General features: G+C 40.7%; 1 protein-coding gene across 1 annotated transcript in view; it reads left to right on the forward strand.

Annotated features, from left to right (window-relative positions):
• The first annotated feature begins 1,347 nt into the window (after nt 1-1,347).
• LOC148442669 (uncharacterized) overlaps nt 1,348-18,541 on the forward strand; it is an 89,832-nt gene continuing 72,638 nt past the window's right edge. The window contains exons 1-4 of the mRNA XM_088463662.1: nt 1,348-1,561; nt 11,358-11,479; nt 11,595-11,692; nt 11,822-12,341. Of these exons, the coding sequence (XP_088319788.1) occupies nt 11,446-11,479; nt 11,595-11,692; nt 11,822-12,341 (652 nt within the window). The 5' untranslated portion in view covers nt 1,348-1,561; nt 11,358-11,445. The remainder of the gene's footprint in view (nt 1,562-11,357; nt 11,480-11,594; nt 11,693-11,821; nt 12,342-18,541) is intronic.

Here is an 18,541-nt window from a genome sequence, read left to right on the forward strand (position 1 = left end):
CAATCAGGACAGGTGTTATGGATCCATCATTTGTGATATGTTGTTTAGAAAGTTCCTAAGAACCACTGATACTGACAATCCTCTAATTTTTGAATATTATTATAATAATAACATCATTTATTTAAACAATATAATGATATAATTATAATGATAATTTTAAATAATATAATATAATGATGACCAGCATTAGACTTGTTGGCAAAAAATAAATTCTATAAATCATAAAAATTTGTATTTAACAATAATGATCATTCGACAGTGTCTAGTACAAAAGCACATATGTAACTACATATATATTTATATTTCTAAAATTATTTGTACTCATAACATGCTTCTAATCATATTTTGTAATAAAATAAATACTTCAAGGCAGTGGACTACAGATATATAGACGAAGGAGGTATGCAATATAAGAAAAACATATAAAACATAAAAATAAACACTATACCATTTATTAATTAATATGAAACCATATTTGGCAAATAGTGTAAATCGACCTGGGTTTAGATGTAGTATAACAACCTTGTATATAAGGTGATTTAATAAATTTATATACTATCATCTTTGAGTAATGATTCCCCAATGAAGGTTAAATATGAATGGATAAACCGATCTCATTCTAAAAAACAGAAAAGGGGAGAAAAAGGGGTAGGGAGGGAGGATGGGAGGGGGGGGGGCAGAAAACTGGGATCTGATATAAGCTAGATACGAGGGTCAGAAATCCTTTGGGTCAATGATTCGTGTGATATGTAGCGTCCCCGCTAGGCTGTTTTAGCGGGGCGCGGCGCCCTGCCCTCCAGAAGGAGGGCAAAAAGCACCCTGCCCTCACAGCCTGCGGGTGCCGTCTTCACCCGCGGGACGCAGTGTCCCGCGGGTGGAGAAATGTGCGGTGACCCGGTCACCGCCGGAGAATAGACGCCGGGCGCATGCGCCCGGCATCTATTCTCCCTATCTGCAGCGCTTGGGGGCTGCCCGGCGTGTCCGTAAGTGCTGGGCATGCCCCCAAGTATGACGAAAAGGGGACGCGTCTTATATACACGCCCCCTTTTCATGGCCACGCCCCCCTTTCGGGCGCACAAAGTTCCCCTCTCTGTCTCTGGCGCCCTGCCTGCCGCCAGAGCTAGAGTGAACACTAGATAGGTGAAAAATAGTGGATTACTAGCAGTAAGTGGTCAAAAGTAATAAACCATAATTAGGGGATTACAGACTAGCCCGGTAAATTTGGCTGCCTCAAGGGTCCATGAGTGCAGGGGAACCACCAGGACGAGCCTGCAGCACCCCACAAAGAATGATCTATGGAGGAAATTAATTAGAAATCTACATCCACTGTCTCATTGAGACCCTCTGGTTTCAAGGTATAAATTTTATGTATCCAGACGGCTTCTATGAGACATAATCAGGAGAATCTGTCTCCACCTCTTTCAGTTTTTTTTGTGCTAGGGGCTCCGATACAATGGTTACAACTTGTGTTAATAATCATTTACCTATTTCTCTCCTTCTGTCCCCACCCAGCCTCTGATGATTGCAGACACCAGAAGTGGACATAAGAACATTCCCACAGGTAAGATTGTCACTATATGTGATTTATTATTATTCCCGTCTTCCAGCCGTCTACTTGTACAGGATATCACACATTAATAAATAACGCAATAAAGAACATTACGTTATTAGTCTGGATCTTTTCTCCCTCACAAAGTCTGGCCTCTGGTTATACGGTAGACGAGGATGAAACAAGGGATCCGATTGCCAGGTTCCCTCACAGATGTGGCCCTTAGTACATCCCATACATCTTTAGCCAATTTAGATGCACATGTAGGTAACAATGTCCTCTTGCTTGGCAACAGCATACAGTAATACAATAATACAGATCAGTGGAAGATGGAGCATCAGATGTAATAACCCTGTAGTTATTAGGGAATAACAGGACACATGTATTACTAGTGGTGTTATATGGAGATGTGACTAAGGGCTGATTCTCAGTAATACAATAATACAGATCAGTGATAGATGGAGCATCAGATATAATAACCCTGTAGTTATTAGGGAATAACAGGACACATGTATTACTAGTGGTGTTAGATGGAGATGTGACTATGGTCTGATTCTCAGTAATACAATAATACAGATCAGTGGTAGATGGAGCATCAGATGTAATAACCCTGTAGTTAGTAGGGAATAACAGCACACATGTATTACTAGTGGTGTTAGATGGAGATGTGACTAAGGTCTGATTCTCAGTAATACAATAATACAGATCAGTGGTAGATGGAGCATCAGCTGTAATATCCCTGTAGTTATTAGGAATAACAGGACAAATGTATTACTAGTGGTGTTAGATGGAGATGTGACTAAGGGCTGATTCTCAGTAATACAATAATACAGATCAGTGGTAGATGGAGCATCAGCTGTAATAAACCTGTAGTTATTAGGGAATAACAGGACACGTGTATTACTAGTGGTGTTATATGGAGATGTGACTAAGGGCTGATTCTCAGTAATACAATAATACAGATCAGTGGTAGATGGAGCATCAGATGTAATATCCCTGTAGTTATTAGGGAATAACAGGACACATGTATTACTAGTGGTGTTAGATGGAGATGTGACTAAGGGCTGATTCTCAGTAATACAATAATACAGATCAGTGGTAGATGGAGCATCAGATGTAATAACCCTGTAGTTATTAGGGAATAACAGGACACATGTATTACTAGTGGTGTTAGATGGAGATGTGACTAAGGGTTGATTCTCAGTAATACAATAATACAGATCAGTGGTAGATGGAGCATCAGCTGTAATAACCCTGTAGTTATTAGGGAATAACAGGACACATGTATTACTAGTGGTGGTAGATGGAGATGTGACTAAGGGCTGATTCTCAGTAATACAATAATACAGATCAGTGGTAGATGGAGCATCAGCTGTAATACCCCTGTAGTTATTAGGGAATAACAGGACACATGTATTACTAGTGGTGTTAGTTGGGGATGTGACTAAGGTCTGATTCTCAGTAATACAATAATACAGATCAGTGGTAGATGGAGCATCAGATGTAATAACCCTGTAGTTATTAGGGAATAACAGGACACATGTATTACTAGTGGTGTTAGATGGAGATGTGACTATGGTCTGATTCTCAGTAATACAATAATACAGATCAGTGGTAGATGGAGCATCAGATGTAATAACCCTGTAGTTAGTAGGGAATAACAGGACACATGTATTACTAGTGGTGTTAGATGGAGATGTGACTATGGTCTGATTCTCAGTAATACAATAATACAGATCAGTGGTAGATGGAGCATCAGATGTAATAACCCTGTAGTTAGTAGGGAATAACAGGACACATGTATTACTAGTGGTGATAGATGGAGATGTGACTAAGGTCTGATTCTCAGTAATACAATAATACAGATCAGTGGTAGATGGAGCATCAGCTGTAATAAACCTGTAGTTATTAGGGAATAACAGGACACGTGTATTACTAGTGGTGTTATATGGAGATGTGACTAAGGGCTGATTCTCAGTAATACAATAATACAGATCAGTGGTAGATGGAGCATCAGCTGTAATAACCCTGTAGTTATTAGGGAATAACAGGACACATGTATTACTAGTGGTGTTATATGCAGATGTGACTAAGGGCTGATTCTCAGTAATACAATAATACAGATCAGTGGTAGATGGAGCATCAGCTGTAATAACCCTGTAGTTATTAGGGAATAACAGGACACATGTATTACTAGTGGTGGTAGATGGAGATGTGACTAAGGGCTGATTCTCAGTAGTACAATAATACAGATCAGTGGTAGATGGAGCATCAGCTGTAATACCCCTGTAGTTATTAGGGAATAACAGGACACATGTATTACTAGTGGTGTTAGTTGGGGATGTGACTAAGGTCTGATTCTCAGTAATACAATAATACAGATCAGTGGTAGATGGAGCATCAGATGTAATAACCCTGTAGTTAGTAGGGAATAACAGGACACATGTATTACTAGTGGTGTTAGATGGAGATGTGACTAAGGTCTGATTCTCAGTAATACAATAATACAGATCAGTGGTAGATGGAGCATCAGATGTAATAACCCTGTAGTTAGTAGGGAATAACAGGACACATGTATTACTAGTGGTGTTAGATGGAGATGTGACTAAGGGCTGATTCTCAGTAATACAATAATACAGATCAGTGGTAGATGGAGCATCAGCTGTAATATCCCTGTAGTTATTAGGAATAACAGGACACATGTATTACTAGTGGTGTTAGATGGAGATGTGACTAAGGGCTGATTCTCAGTAATACAATAATACAGATCAGTGGTAGATGGAGCATCAGATGTAATATCCCTGTAGTTATTAGGGAATAACAGGACACATGTATTACTAGTTGTGTTATATGGAGATGTGACTAAGGGCTGATTAACAGTAATACAATAATACAGATCAGTGGTAGATGGAGCATCAGCTGTAATATCCCTGTAGTTATTAGGGAATAACAGGGCACATGTATTACTAGTGGTGTTAGATGGAGATGTGACTAAGGACTGATTCTCAGTAATACAATAATACAGATCAGTGGTAGATGGAGCATCAGCTGTAATATCCCTGTAGTTATTAGGAATAACAGGACACATGTATTACTAGTGGTGTTAGATGGAGATGTGACTAAGGGCTGATTCTCAGTAATACAATAATACAGATCAGTGGTAGATGGAGCATCAGATGTAATATCCCTGTAGTTATTAGGGAATAACAGGACACATGTATTACTAGTTGTGTTATATGGAGATGTGACTAAGGGCTGATTAACAGTAATACAATAATACAGATCAGTGGTAGATGGAGCATCAGCTGTAATATCCCTGTAGTTATTAGGGAATAACAGGGCACATGTATTACTAGTGGTGTTAGATGGAGATGTGACTAAGGACTGATTCTCAGTAATACAATAATACAGATCAGTGGTAGATGGAGCATCAGCTGTAATATCCCTGTAGTTATTAGGAATAACAGGACACATGTATTACTAGTGGTGTTATATGGAGATGTGACTAAGGGCTGATTCTCAGTAATACAATAATACAGATCAGTGGTAGATGGAGCATCAGCTGTAATATCCCTGTAGTTATTATGGAATAACAGGACACATGTATTACTAGTGGTGTTAGATGGAGATGTGACTAAGGACTGATTCTCAGTAATACAATAATACAGATCAGTGGTAGATGGAGCATCAGATGTAATAACTCTGTAGTTATTAGGAATAACAGGACACATGTATTACTAGTGGTGTTAGATGGAGATGTGACTAAGGACTGATTCTCAGTAATACAATAATACAGATCAGTGGTAGATGGAGCATCAGCTGTAATAACCCTGTAGTTATTAGGGAATAACAGGACACATGTATTACTAGTGGTGTTAGATGGAGATGTGACTAAGGGCTGATTCTCAGTAATACAATAATACAGATCAGTGGTAGATGGAGCATCAGATGTAATAACCCAGTAGTTATTAGGGAATAACAGGGCACATGTATTACTAGTGGTGTTAGATGGAGATGTGACTAAGGACTGATTCTCAGTAATACAATAATACAGATCAGTGGTAGATGGAGCATCAGATGTAATAACCCTGTAGTTAGTAGGGAATAACAGGACACATGTATTACTAGTGGTGTTAGATGGAGATGTGACTATGGTCTGATTCTCAGTAATACAATAATACAGATCAGTGGTAGATGGAGCATCAGATGTAATAACCCTGTAGTTAGTAGGGAATAACAGGACACATGTATTACTAGTGGTGTTAGATGGAGATGTGACTAAGGGCTGATTCTCAGTAATACAATAATACAGATCAGTGGTAGATGGAGCATCAGATGTAATATCCCTGTAGTTATTAGGGAATAACAGGACACATGTATTACTAGTGGTGTTAGATGGAGATGTGACTAAGGGCTGATTCTCAGTAATACAATAATACAGATCAGTGGTAGATGGAGCATCAGATGTAATATCCCTGTAGTTATTAGGGAATAACAGGACACATGTTTTACTAGTGGTGTTATATGGAGATGTGACTAAGGGCTGATTAACAGTAATACAATAATACAGATCAGTGGTAGATGGAGCATCAGCTGTAATATCCCTGTAGTTATTAGGGAATAACAGGGCACATGTATTACTAGTGGTGTTAGATGGAGATGTGACTAAGGACTGATTCTCAGTAATAAAATAATACAGATCAGTGGTAGATGGAGCATCAGCTGTAATATCCCTGTAGTTATTAGGAATAACAGGACACATGTATTACTAGTGGTGTTAGATGGAGATGTGACTAAGGGCTGATTCTCAGTAATACAATAATACAGTTCAGTGGTAGATGGAGCATCAGATGTAATATCCCTGTAGTTATTAGGGAATAACAGGACACATGTATTACTAGTTGTGTTATATGGAGATGTGACTAAGGGCTGATTAACAGTAATACAATAATACAGATCAGTGGTAGATGGAGCATCAGCTGTAATATCCCTGTAGTTATTAGGGAATAACAGGGCACATGTATTACTAGTGGTGTTAGATGGAGATGTGACTAAGGACTGATTCTCAGTAATACAATAATACAGATCAGTGGTAGATGGAGCATCAGCTGTAATATCCCTGTAGTTATTAGGAATAACAGGACACATGTATTACTAGTGGTGTTATATGGAGATGTGACTAAGGGCTGATTCTCAGTAATACAATAATACAGATCAGTGGTAGATGGAGCATCAGCTGTAATATCCCTGTAGTTAATATGGAATAACAGGACACATGTATTACTAGTGGTGTTAGATGGAGATGTGACTAAGGACTGATTCTCAGTAATACAATAATACAGATCAGTGGTAGATGGAGCATCAGATGTAATAACTCTGTAGTTATTAGGAATAACAGGACACATGTATTACTAGTGGTGTTAGATGGAGATGTGACTAAGGACTGATTCTCAGTAATACAATAATACAGATCAGTGGTAGATGGAGCATCAGCTGTAATAACCCTGTAGTTATTAGGGAATAACAGGACACATGTATTACTAGTGGTGTTAGATGGAGATGTGACTAAGGACTGATTCTCAGTAATACAATAATACAGATCAGTGGTAGATGGAGCATCAGCTGTAATATCCCTGTAGTTATTAGGAATAACAGGACACATGTATTACTAGTGGTGTTATATGGAGATGTGACTAAGGGCTGATTCTCAGTAATACAATAATACAGATCAGTGGTAGATGGAGCATCAGCTGTAATATCCCTGTAGTTATTATGGAATAACAGGACACATGTATTACTAGTGGTGTTAGATGGAGATGTGACTAAGGACTGATTCTCAGTAATACAATAATACAGATCAGTGGTAGATGGAGCATCAGATGTAATAACTCTGTAGTTATTAGGAATAACAGGACACATGTATTACTAGTGGTGTTAGATGGAGATGTGACTAAGGACTGATTCTCAGTAATACAATAATACAGATCAGTGGTAGATGGAGCATCAGCTGTAATAACCCTGTAGTTATTAGGGAATAACAGGACACATGTATTACTAGTGGTGTTAGATGGAGATGTGACTAAGGGCTGATTCTCAGTAATACAATAATACAGATCAGTGGTAGATGGAGCATCAGATGTAATAACCCATTAGTTATTAGGGAATAACAGGGCACATGTATTACTAGTGGTGTTAGATGGAGATGTGACTAAGGACTGATTCTCAGTAATACAATAATACAGATCAGTGGTAGATGGAGCATCAGATGTAATAACCCTGTAGTTAGTAGGGAATAACAGGACACATGTATTACTAGTGGTGTTAGATGGAGATGTGACTATGGTCTGATTCTCAGTAATACAATAATACAGATCAGTGGTAGATGGAGCATCAGATGTAATAACCCTGTAGTTAGTAGGGAATAACAGGACACGTGTATTACTAGTGGTGTTAGATGGAGATGTGACTAAGGGCTGATTCTCAGTAATACAATAATACAGATCAGTGGTAGATGGAGCATCAGATGTAATATCCCTGTAGTTATTAGGGAATAACAGGACACATGTATTACTAGTGGTGTTAGATGGAGATGTGACTAAGGGCTGATTCTCAGTAATACAATAATACAGATCAGTGGTAGATGGAGCATCAGATGTAATATCCCTGTAGTTATTAGGGAATAACAGGACACATGTTTTACTAGTGGTGTTATATGGAGATGTGACTAAGGGCTGATTAACAGTAATACAATAATACAGATCAGTGGTAGATGGAGCATCAGCTGTAATATCCCTGTAGTTATTAGGGAATAACAGGGCACATGTATTACTAGTGGTGTTAGATGGAGATGTGACTAAGGACTGATTCTCAGTAATAAAATAATACAGATCAGTGGTAGATGGAGCATCAGCTGTAATATCCCTGTAGTTATTAGGAATAACAGGACACATGTATTACTAGTGGTGTTAGATGGAGATGTGACTAAGGGCTGATTCTCAGTAATACAATAATACAGTTCAGTGGTAGATGGAGCATCAGATGTAATATCCCTGTAGTTATTAGGGAATAACAGGACACATGTATTACTAGTTGTGTTATATGGAGATGTGACTAAGGGCTGATTAACAGTAATACAATAATACAGATCAGTGGTAGATGGAGCATCAGCTGTAATATCCCTGTAGTTATTAGGGAATAACAGGGCACATGTATTACTAGTGGTGTTAGATGGAGATGTGACTAAGGACTGATTCTCAGTAATACAATAATACAGATCAGTGGTAGATGGAGCATCAGCTGTAATATCCCTGTAGTTATTAGGAATAACAGGACACATGTATTACTAGTGGTGTTATATGGAGATGTGACTAAGGGCTGATTCTCAGTAATACAATAATACAGATCAGTGGTAGATGGAGCATCAGCTGTAATATCCCTGTAGTTAATATGGAATAACAGGACACATGTATTACTAGTGGTGTTAGATGGAGATGTGACTAAGGACTGATTCTCAGTAATACAATAATACAGATCAGTGGTAGATGGAGCATCAGATGTAATAACTCTGTAGTTATTAGGAATAACAGGACACATGTATTACTAGTGGTGTTAGATGGAGATGTGACTAAGGACTGATTCTCAGTAATACAATAATACAGATCAGTGGTAGATGGAGCATCAGCTGTAATAACCCTGTAGTTATTAGGGAATAACAGGACACATGTATTACTAGTGGTGTTAGATGGAGATGTGACTAAGGGCTGATTCTCAGTAATACAATAATACAGATCAGTGGTAGATGGAGCATCAGATGTAATAACCCAGTAGTTATTAGGGACTAACAGGGCACATGTATTACTAGTGGTGTTAGATGGAGATGTGACTAAGGACTGATTCTCAGTAATACAATAATACAGATCAGTGGTAGATGGAGCATCAGATGTAATAACCCTGTAGTTATTAGGAATAACAGGACACATGTATTACTAGTGGTGTTAGATGGAGATGTGACTAAGGGCTGATTCTCAGTAATACAATAATACAGATCAGTGGTAGATGGAGCATCAGATGTAATAACCCTGTAGTTATTAGGAAATAACAGGACACGTATTACTTTTGGTGTTATATGGGGATGTGTCTAAGGGCTGATTCTCAGTAATACAATAATACAGATCAGTGGTAGATGGAGCATCAGCTGTAATAACCCTATAGTTATTAGGGAATAACAGGACACATGTATTACTAGTGGTGTTAGATGGAGATGTGACTAAGGTCTGATTCTCAGTAATACAATAATACAGATCAGTGGTAGATGGAGCATCAGCTGTAATAACCCTGTAGTTATTAGGGAATAACAGGCACATGTATTACTAGTGGTGTTAGATGGAGATGTGACTAAGGGCTGATTCTCAGTAATACAATAATACAGATCAGTGGTAGATGGAGCATCAGCTGTAATAACCCTGTAGTTATTAGGGAATAACAGGACACATGTATTACTAGTGGTGTTAGATGGAGATGTGACTAAGGACTGATTCTCAGTAATACAATAATACAGATCAGTGGTAGATGGAGCATCAGATGTAATAACTCTGTAGTTATTAGGAATAACAGGACACATGTATTACTAGTGGTGTTAGATGGAGATGTGACTAAGGACTGATTCTCAGTAATACAATAATACAGATCAGTGGTAGATGGAGCATCAGATGTAATAACCCTGTAGTTATTAGGGAATAACAGGACACATGTATTACTAGTGGTGTTAGATGGAGATGTGACTAAGGGCTGATTCTCAGTAATACAATAATACAGATCAGTGGTAGATGGAGCATCAGATGTAATAACCCAGTAGTTATTAGGGACTAACAGGGCACATGTATTACTAGTGGTGTTAGATGGAGATGTGACTAAGGGCTGATTCTCAGTAATACAATAATACAGATCAGTGGTAGATGGAGCATCAGCTGTAATAACCCTGTAGTTATTAGGGAATAACAGGACACATGTATTACTAGTGGTGTTAGATGGGGATGTGTCTAAGGGCTGATTCTCTATCACCATATTTCTTAGAGCTGATATAGAGTGATAAAAAGAAACTAACCTTTGTTGCAAAATATAACCCCTCACTTATCACTCGACCACCTACACACACACATACACCTATTGCCTCTTACAGTAACTACCTGAGTAAATAGAGGGTTTTTTTGTAATTTAAAACAACCTTTACCATGAGAGCTCTCAGATTTCAAACTACATCTTTCGGTGGTGCATGTTTAAATATGATCCCTGTTTTTTTAAGTGAGCTTATCTAGTGTATATGCTATATTAAAGACAAAGACAGGAGTGAAATGACTGGGAATACTATGGCTTTGATTCAAGTAGACGCAAAGGGGTGAGTTATCGCCACCAACTAACCTGCAACCTGCTCCACTCATGGCCCGATCTAGCCCCGCAACCATGGATATTTATATGTGTGTGGTGGCACCGTAAGTGTGGCATATAGCTGTACTTACTCGTGGATGCGACTGTCATGTCTAATTGGATCAACCCCTAAATCCAGGGGAGTGTCACAGTGACATCACTTTTATCTATAGTAATAATACAGGGACATGACTGGGGAGGTGAGGGGATCTGAGAGTGTCATTGTAACGTCACTTATATCTATAGTAATAATACAGGGACATGACTGGGGAGGTGAGGGGATCTGAGAGTGTCATTGTAACATCACTTATATCTGTAGTAATAATACATGACAGTACAACCAGGGGATGTGTCTGGGAGATGACTATATCATTGTGTGTGTCAGGTTCCTATAAGGTGTCAGGATGTCACTGTCTATGTCTCCATGCAGAAGAGGGAATATATAGAGGAACACAGGTCTGTACAAGGACACGATGATGGAGAATCACCTGCCCCTCACATCACTGGGTAAGAGGAGACTGTCATTTATTGTACAGGGTAGAGCAGGTTTGGGAGCCCTATATACACACATTACCTGATAAGCACATATATACAATGTACTCAGTCACTGTGTTTCCTATAGATGGACCCAGTAATAGAAATACCACAGAGAGATGTCCCCATCATCTTTATTCACAGGATTGTACAGAGGAGAGTCACAGGACTCCACAGGAGCTTCAGGTAGATACCAGTATACCAAAGTGACTGTGACTCTATGATCTATAGAGAATCTGTGTGCGTATTATACACTGATTATTTTACTGCTTATTCTCAATTAAATTAGACTTGATTATTTTATGTGTCATTTAGAGTGAAGATCTTGTTGATATGAAGACAGAAGATATAGAGGGAGAAGAAGAGACATATGTGACTGATATAAAGGCAGAAGATACAGTGGGAGAAGAAGAGACGTATGTGACTGATATAAAGGCAGACGATACAGAGGGAGAAGAGACGTATGTGACTGATATGAAGGCAGAAGATGCAGAGGGAGAAGAAGAGACGTATGTGACTGATATGAAGGGAGAAGAGACGTATGTGACTGATATGAAGGCAGAAGATACAGAGGGAGAAGAAGAGACGTATGTGACTGATATGAAGACAGAAGATACAGAGGGAGAAGAAGAGACGTATGTGAATGATATAAAGGTAGAAGTTATAGAGGTAGAAGAGACGTATGTGACTGATATGAAGACAGAATATATAAAGGGAGAAGAAGAGACATATGTGACTGATATAAAGGCAGAAGATATAGAGGGAGAAGAAGAGACGTATGTGAGGGGTGATCAGAAGTGTAAAGAGGAGGAAATCCCTACAGATATCAGCACAGGTGAGTAATAAAAACTTATTGCAGAAAAGAGTCACATACTCTGTTCAGTCACTACAGCAATCTCTTATCCTACACCCTCCTCTGTCAGTACAAACTAATGAATAAAATGTATATGCACAGTGGGGGATTCAGGAGCCATTTGCTATTATTATACTCCTGCTTTCCCCCTCACATCATGTCACTGTGTGTTACCAGCCCAGAGATCTGACCAGTCTCCTCCCCACACTCTCTGGTGTATCTCATACATCAGGAGCCATCAGCCCCTATTATACTCCTGCTCTCCCCCTCACATCATGTCACTGTGTTACCAGCCCAGAAATCTGACCAGTCTTCTCCCCACACTCATCATATCTTTGTCTTCTACCAGCTACTCATGTTCTTTACTGTCCACTTCAAAAATGACCTTTGTTGATGGTCCTCCCCATGCCCTTCAATGGGATATTACCCATGATCCTTCCTGACCACTACTGCCTGACATTATCAATGATCACTGATGGTAATAACATCTTTGAATGTGATTTCTTGTACTGGTTTCATTCTGTTTTACCAGAGATATGAACCAGACCTGTATAAATATCTTTTAGGAAAGTATAACATTTTCTGCCTGGAGGTCCACAGCGAGGGTAATGGTGGATCCCGATTGTTTAAAATGTGGATTTTTCTGTTCCATTGTGTTTTTGCTGATTCATTTGAGTCCAGCTGGTTCTTTTGCATGTTCCAGTAGATCCCCTTAGAGGTTAGAGCGTATCTAACCTCCAGTGAAGATATTAATTCCTAGAGAGATACAAACTGGTTATTTTACATTTACTGAGATAGAGATCCGGAGAGTGTGAGGACACAGCAGGATGCAACTAGTATGACCTGTGTGTGATATAATGTATAGACCATGCCTGCACTCTGTTACACATACTGAGATGGAGATATGGAGAGTGTGAGGACACAGCAGGATACAGCTAGTATGACCTGTGTGTGATATAATGTATAGACCATGCCTGCACTCTGTTACACATACTGAGATGGAGATATGGAGAGTGTGAGGACACAGCAGGATACAGCTAGTATGTCCTGTGTGTGATATAATGTATAGACAATGCCTGCACTCTGTTACACATACTGAGATGGAGATATGGAGAGTGTGAGGACACAGCAGGATACAGCTAGTATGACCTGTGTGTGATATAATGTATAGACCATGCCTGCACTCTGTTACACATACTGAGATGGAGATATGGAGAGTGTGAGGACACAGCAGGATACAGCTAGTATGTCCTGTGTGTTATATAATGTATAGACCATGCCTGCACTCTGTTACACATACTGAGATGGAGATATGGAGAGTGTGAGGACACAGCAGGATACAGCTAGTATGACCTGTGTGTGATATAATGTATAGACCATGCCTGCACTCTGTTACACATACTGAGATGGAGATCCGGAGAGTGTGAGGACACAGCAGGATGCAGTGACCTGTGTGTGATATAATGTATAGACCATGCCTGCACTCTGTTACACATACTGAGATGGAGAACAGGAGAGTGTGAGGACAGCAGGATACAGCTAGTATGTCCTGTGTGTGATATAATGTATAGACCATGCCTGCACTCTGTTACACATACTGAGATGGAGATCAGGAGAGTGTGAGGACACAGCAGGATACAGCTAGTATGTCCTGTGTGTGATATAATGTATAGACCATGCCTGCACTCTGTTACACTTACTGAGATGGAGATATGGAGAGTGTGAGGGCACAGCAGGATACAGCTAGTATGTCCTGTGTGTGATATAATTTATAGACCATGCCTGCACTCTGTTACACATACTGAGATGGAGATCAGGAGAGTGTGAGGACACAGCAGGATACAGCTAGTATGTCCTGTGTGTGATATAATGTATAGACCATGCCTGCACTCTGTTACACATACTGAGATGGAGATCAGGAGAGTGTGAGGACACAGCAGGATACAGCTAGTATGTCCTGTGTGTGATATAATGTATAGACCATGCCTGCACTCTGTTACACATACTGAGATGGAGATATGGAGAGTGTGAGGACACAGCAGGATACAGCTAGTATGTCCTGTGTGTGATATAATGTATAGCCCATGCCTGCACTCTGTTACACATACTGAGATGGAGATATGGAGAGTGTGAGGACAGCAGGATACAGCTAGTATGACCTGTGTGTGATATAATGTATAGACCATGCCTGCACTCTGTTACACATACTGAGATGGAGATATGGAGAGTGTGAGGATACAGCAGGATACAGCTAGTATGTCCTGTGTGTGATATAATGTATAGACCATGCCTGCACTCTGTTACACATACTGAGATGGAGATATGGAGAGTGTGAGGACACAGCAGGATACAGCTAGTATGTCCTGTGTGTGATATAATGTATAGACCATGCCTGCACTCTGTTACACTTACTGAGATGGAGATATGGAGAGTGTGAGGACACAGCAGGATACAGCTAGTATGTCCTGTGGGTGATATAGTGTATAGACCATGCCTGCACTCTGTTACACATACTGAGATGGAGATATGGAGAGTGTGAGGACACAGCAGGATACAGCTAGTATGTCCTGTGGGTGATATAGTGTATAGACCATGCCTGCACTCTGTTACACTTACTGAGATGGAGATATGGAGAGTGTGAGGACACAACAGGATACAGCTAGTATGTCCTGTGGGTGATATAATGTATAGACCATGCCTGCACTCTGTTACACATACTGAGATGGATATATGGAGAGTGTGAGGACACAGCAGGATACAGCTAGTATGACCTGTGTGTGATATAATGTATAGACCATGCCTGCACTCTGTTACACATACTGAGATGGAGATATGGAGAGTGTGAGGACACAGCAGGGTGCAGCTAGTATGACCTGTGTGTGATATAATGTATAGACCATGCCTGCACTCTGTTACACATACTGAGATGGAGATATGGAGAGTGTGAGGACACAGCAGGATACAGCTAGTATGACCTGTGTGTGATATAATGTATAGACCATGCCTGCACTCTGTTACACATACTGAGATGGAGATATGGAGAGTGTGAGGACACAGCAGGATACAGCTAGTATGACCTGTGTGTGATATAATGTATAGACCATGCCTGCACTCTGTTACACATACTGAGATGGAGATATGGAGAGTGTGAGGACACAGCAGGGTGCAGCTAGTATGTCCTGTGTGTGATATAATGTATAGACCATGCCTGCACTCTGTTACACATACTGAGATGGAGATATGGAGAGTGTGAGGACACAGCAGGGTGCAGCTAGTATGTCCTGTGTGTGATATAATGTATAGACCATGCCTGCACTCTGTTACACATACTGAGATGGAGATATGGAGAGTGTGAGGACACAGCAGGGTGCAGCTAGTATGTCCTGTGTGTGATATAATGTATAGACCATGCCTGCACTCTGTTACACATACTGAGATGGAGATATGGAGAGTGTGAGGACACAGCAGGATACAGCTAGTATGTCCTGTGGGTGATATAGTGTATAGACCATGCCTGCACTCTGTTACACATACTGAGATGGAGATATGGAGAGTGTGAGGACACAGCAGGATACAGCTAGTATGTCCTGTGGGTGATATAGTGTATAGACCATGCCTGCACTCTGTTACACTTACTGAGATGGAGATATGGAGAGTGTGAGGACACAGCAGGATACAGCTAGTATGACCTGTGTGTGATATAATGTATAGACCATGCCTGCACTCTGTTACACATACTGAGATGGAGATATGGAGAGTGTGAGGACACAGCAGGGTGCAGCTAGTATGACCTGTGTGTGATATAATGTATAGACCATGCCTGCACTCTGTTACACATACTGAGATGGAGATATGGAGAGTGTGAGGACACAGCAGGATACAGCTAGTATGACCTGTGTGTGATATAATGTATAGACCATGCCTGCACTCTGTTACACATACTGAGATGGAGATATGGAGAGTGTGAGGACACAGCAGGATACAGCTAGTATGACCTGTGTGTGATATAATGTATAGACCATGCCTGCACTCTGTTACACATACTGAGATGGAGATATGGAGAGTGTGAGGACACAGCAGGGTGCAGCTAGTATGTCCTGTGTGTGATATAATGTATAGACCATGCCTGCACTCTGTTACACATACTGAGATGGAGATATGGAGAGTGTGAGGACACAGCAGGGTGCAGCTAGTATGTCCTGTGTGTGATATAATGTATAGACCATGCCTGCACTCTGTTATACATACTGAGATGGAGATATGGAGAGTGTGAGGACACAGCAGGGTGCAGCTAGTATGTCCTGTGTGTGATATAATGTATAGACCATGCCTGCACTATGTTACACATACTGAGATGGATATATGGAGAGTGTGAGGACACAGCAGGGTGCAGCTAGTATGTCCTGTGTGTGATATAATGTATAGACCATGCCTGCACTCTGTTACACATACTGAGATGGATATATGGAGAGTGTGAGGACACAGCAGGATACAGCTAGTATGACCTGTGTGTGATATAATGTATAGACCATGCCTGCACTCTGTTACACATACTGAGATGGAGATATGGAGAGTGTGAGGACACAGCAGGGTGCAGCTAGTATGACCTGTGTGTGATATAATGTATAGACCATGCCTGCACTCTGTTACACATACTGAGATGGAGATATGGAGAGTGTGAGGACACAGCAGGATACAGCTAGTATGACCTGTGTGTGATATAATGTATAGACCATGCCTGCACTCTGTTACACATACTGAGATGGAGATATGGAGAGTGTGAGGACACAGCAGGATACAGCTAGTATGACCTGTGTGTGATATAATGTATAGACCATGCCTGCACTCTGTTACACATACTGAGATGGAGATATGGAGAGTGTGAGGACACAGCAGGGTGCAGCTAGTATGTCCTGTGTGTGATATAATGTATAGACCATGCCTGCACTCTGTTACACATACTGAGATGGAGATATGGAGAGTGTGAGGACACAGCAGGGTGCAGCTAGTATGTCCTGTGTGTGATATAATGTATAGACCATGCCTGCACTCTGTTATACATACTGAGATGGAGATATGGAGAGTGTGAGGACACAGCAGGGTGCAGCTAGTATGTCCTGTGTGTGATATAATGTATAGACCATGCCTGCACTCTGTTATACATACTGAGATGGAGATATGGAGAGTGTGAGGACACAGCAGGATACAGCTAGTATGACCTGTGTGTGATATAATGTATAGACCATGCCTGCACTCTGTTACACATACTGAGATGGAGATATGGAGAGTGTGAGGACACAGCAGGGTGCAGCTAGTATGACCTGTGTGTGATATAATGTATAGACCATGCCTGCACTCTGTTACACATACTGAGATGGAGATATGGAGAGTGTGAGGACACAGCAGGATACAGCTAGTATGACCTGTGTGTGATATAATGTATAGACCATGCCTGCACTCTGTTACACATACTGAGATGGAGATATGGAGAGTGTGAGGACACAGCAGGATACAGCTAGTATGACCTGTGTGTGATATAATGTATAGACCATGCCTGCACTCTGTTACACATACTGAGATGGAGATATGGAGAGTGTGAGGACACAGCAGGGTGCAGCTAGTATGTCCTGTGTGTGATATAATGTATAGACCATGCCTGCACTCTGTTACACATACTGAGATGGAGATATGGAGAGTGTGAGGACACAGCAGGGTGCAGCTAGTATGTCCTGTGTGTGATATAATGTATAGACCATGCCTGCACTCTGTTATACATACTGAGATGGAGATATGGAGAGTGTGAGGACACAGCAGGGTGCAGCTAGTATGTCCTGTGTGTGATATAATGTATAGACCATGCCTGCACTATGTTACACATACTGAGATGGATATATGGAGAGTGTGAGGACACAGCAGGGTGCAGCTAGTATGTCCTGTGTGTGATATAATGTATAGACCATGCCTGCACTCTGTTACACATACTGAGATGGAGATATGGAGAGTGTGAGGACACAGCAGGATACAGCTAGTATGACCTGTGTGTGATATAATGTATAGACCATGCCTGCACTCTGTTACACATACTATCACACAGAGCGCTTGCTCTGAATCAGGGCCATCCCTCTGAAATTAAGAGCGGCCTCCTGCAAGGCTCCACCGCAACAGTCTGCCATTGTCCCCTG

The sequence above is a fragment of the Taudactylus pleione genome, unplaced genomic scaffold, assembly GCF_031769625.1.
Source record: "Taudactylus pleione unplaced genomic scaffold, aTauple2 ptg001421l, whole genome shotgun sequence".
NCBI classification, from domain to species: domain Eukaryota; kingdom Metazoa; phylum Chordata; class Amphibia; order Anura; family Myobatrachidae; genus Taudactylus; species Taudactylus pleione.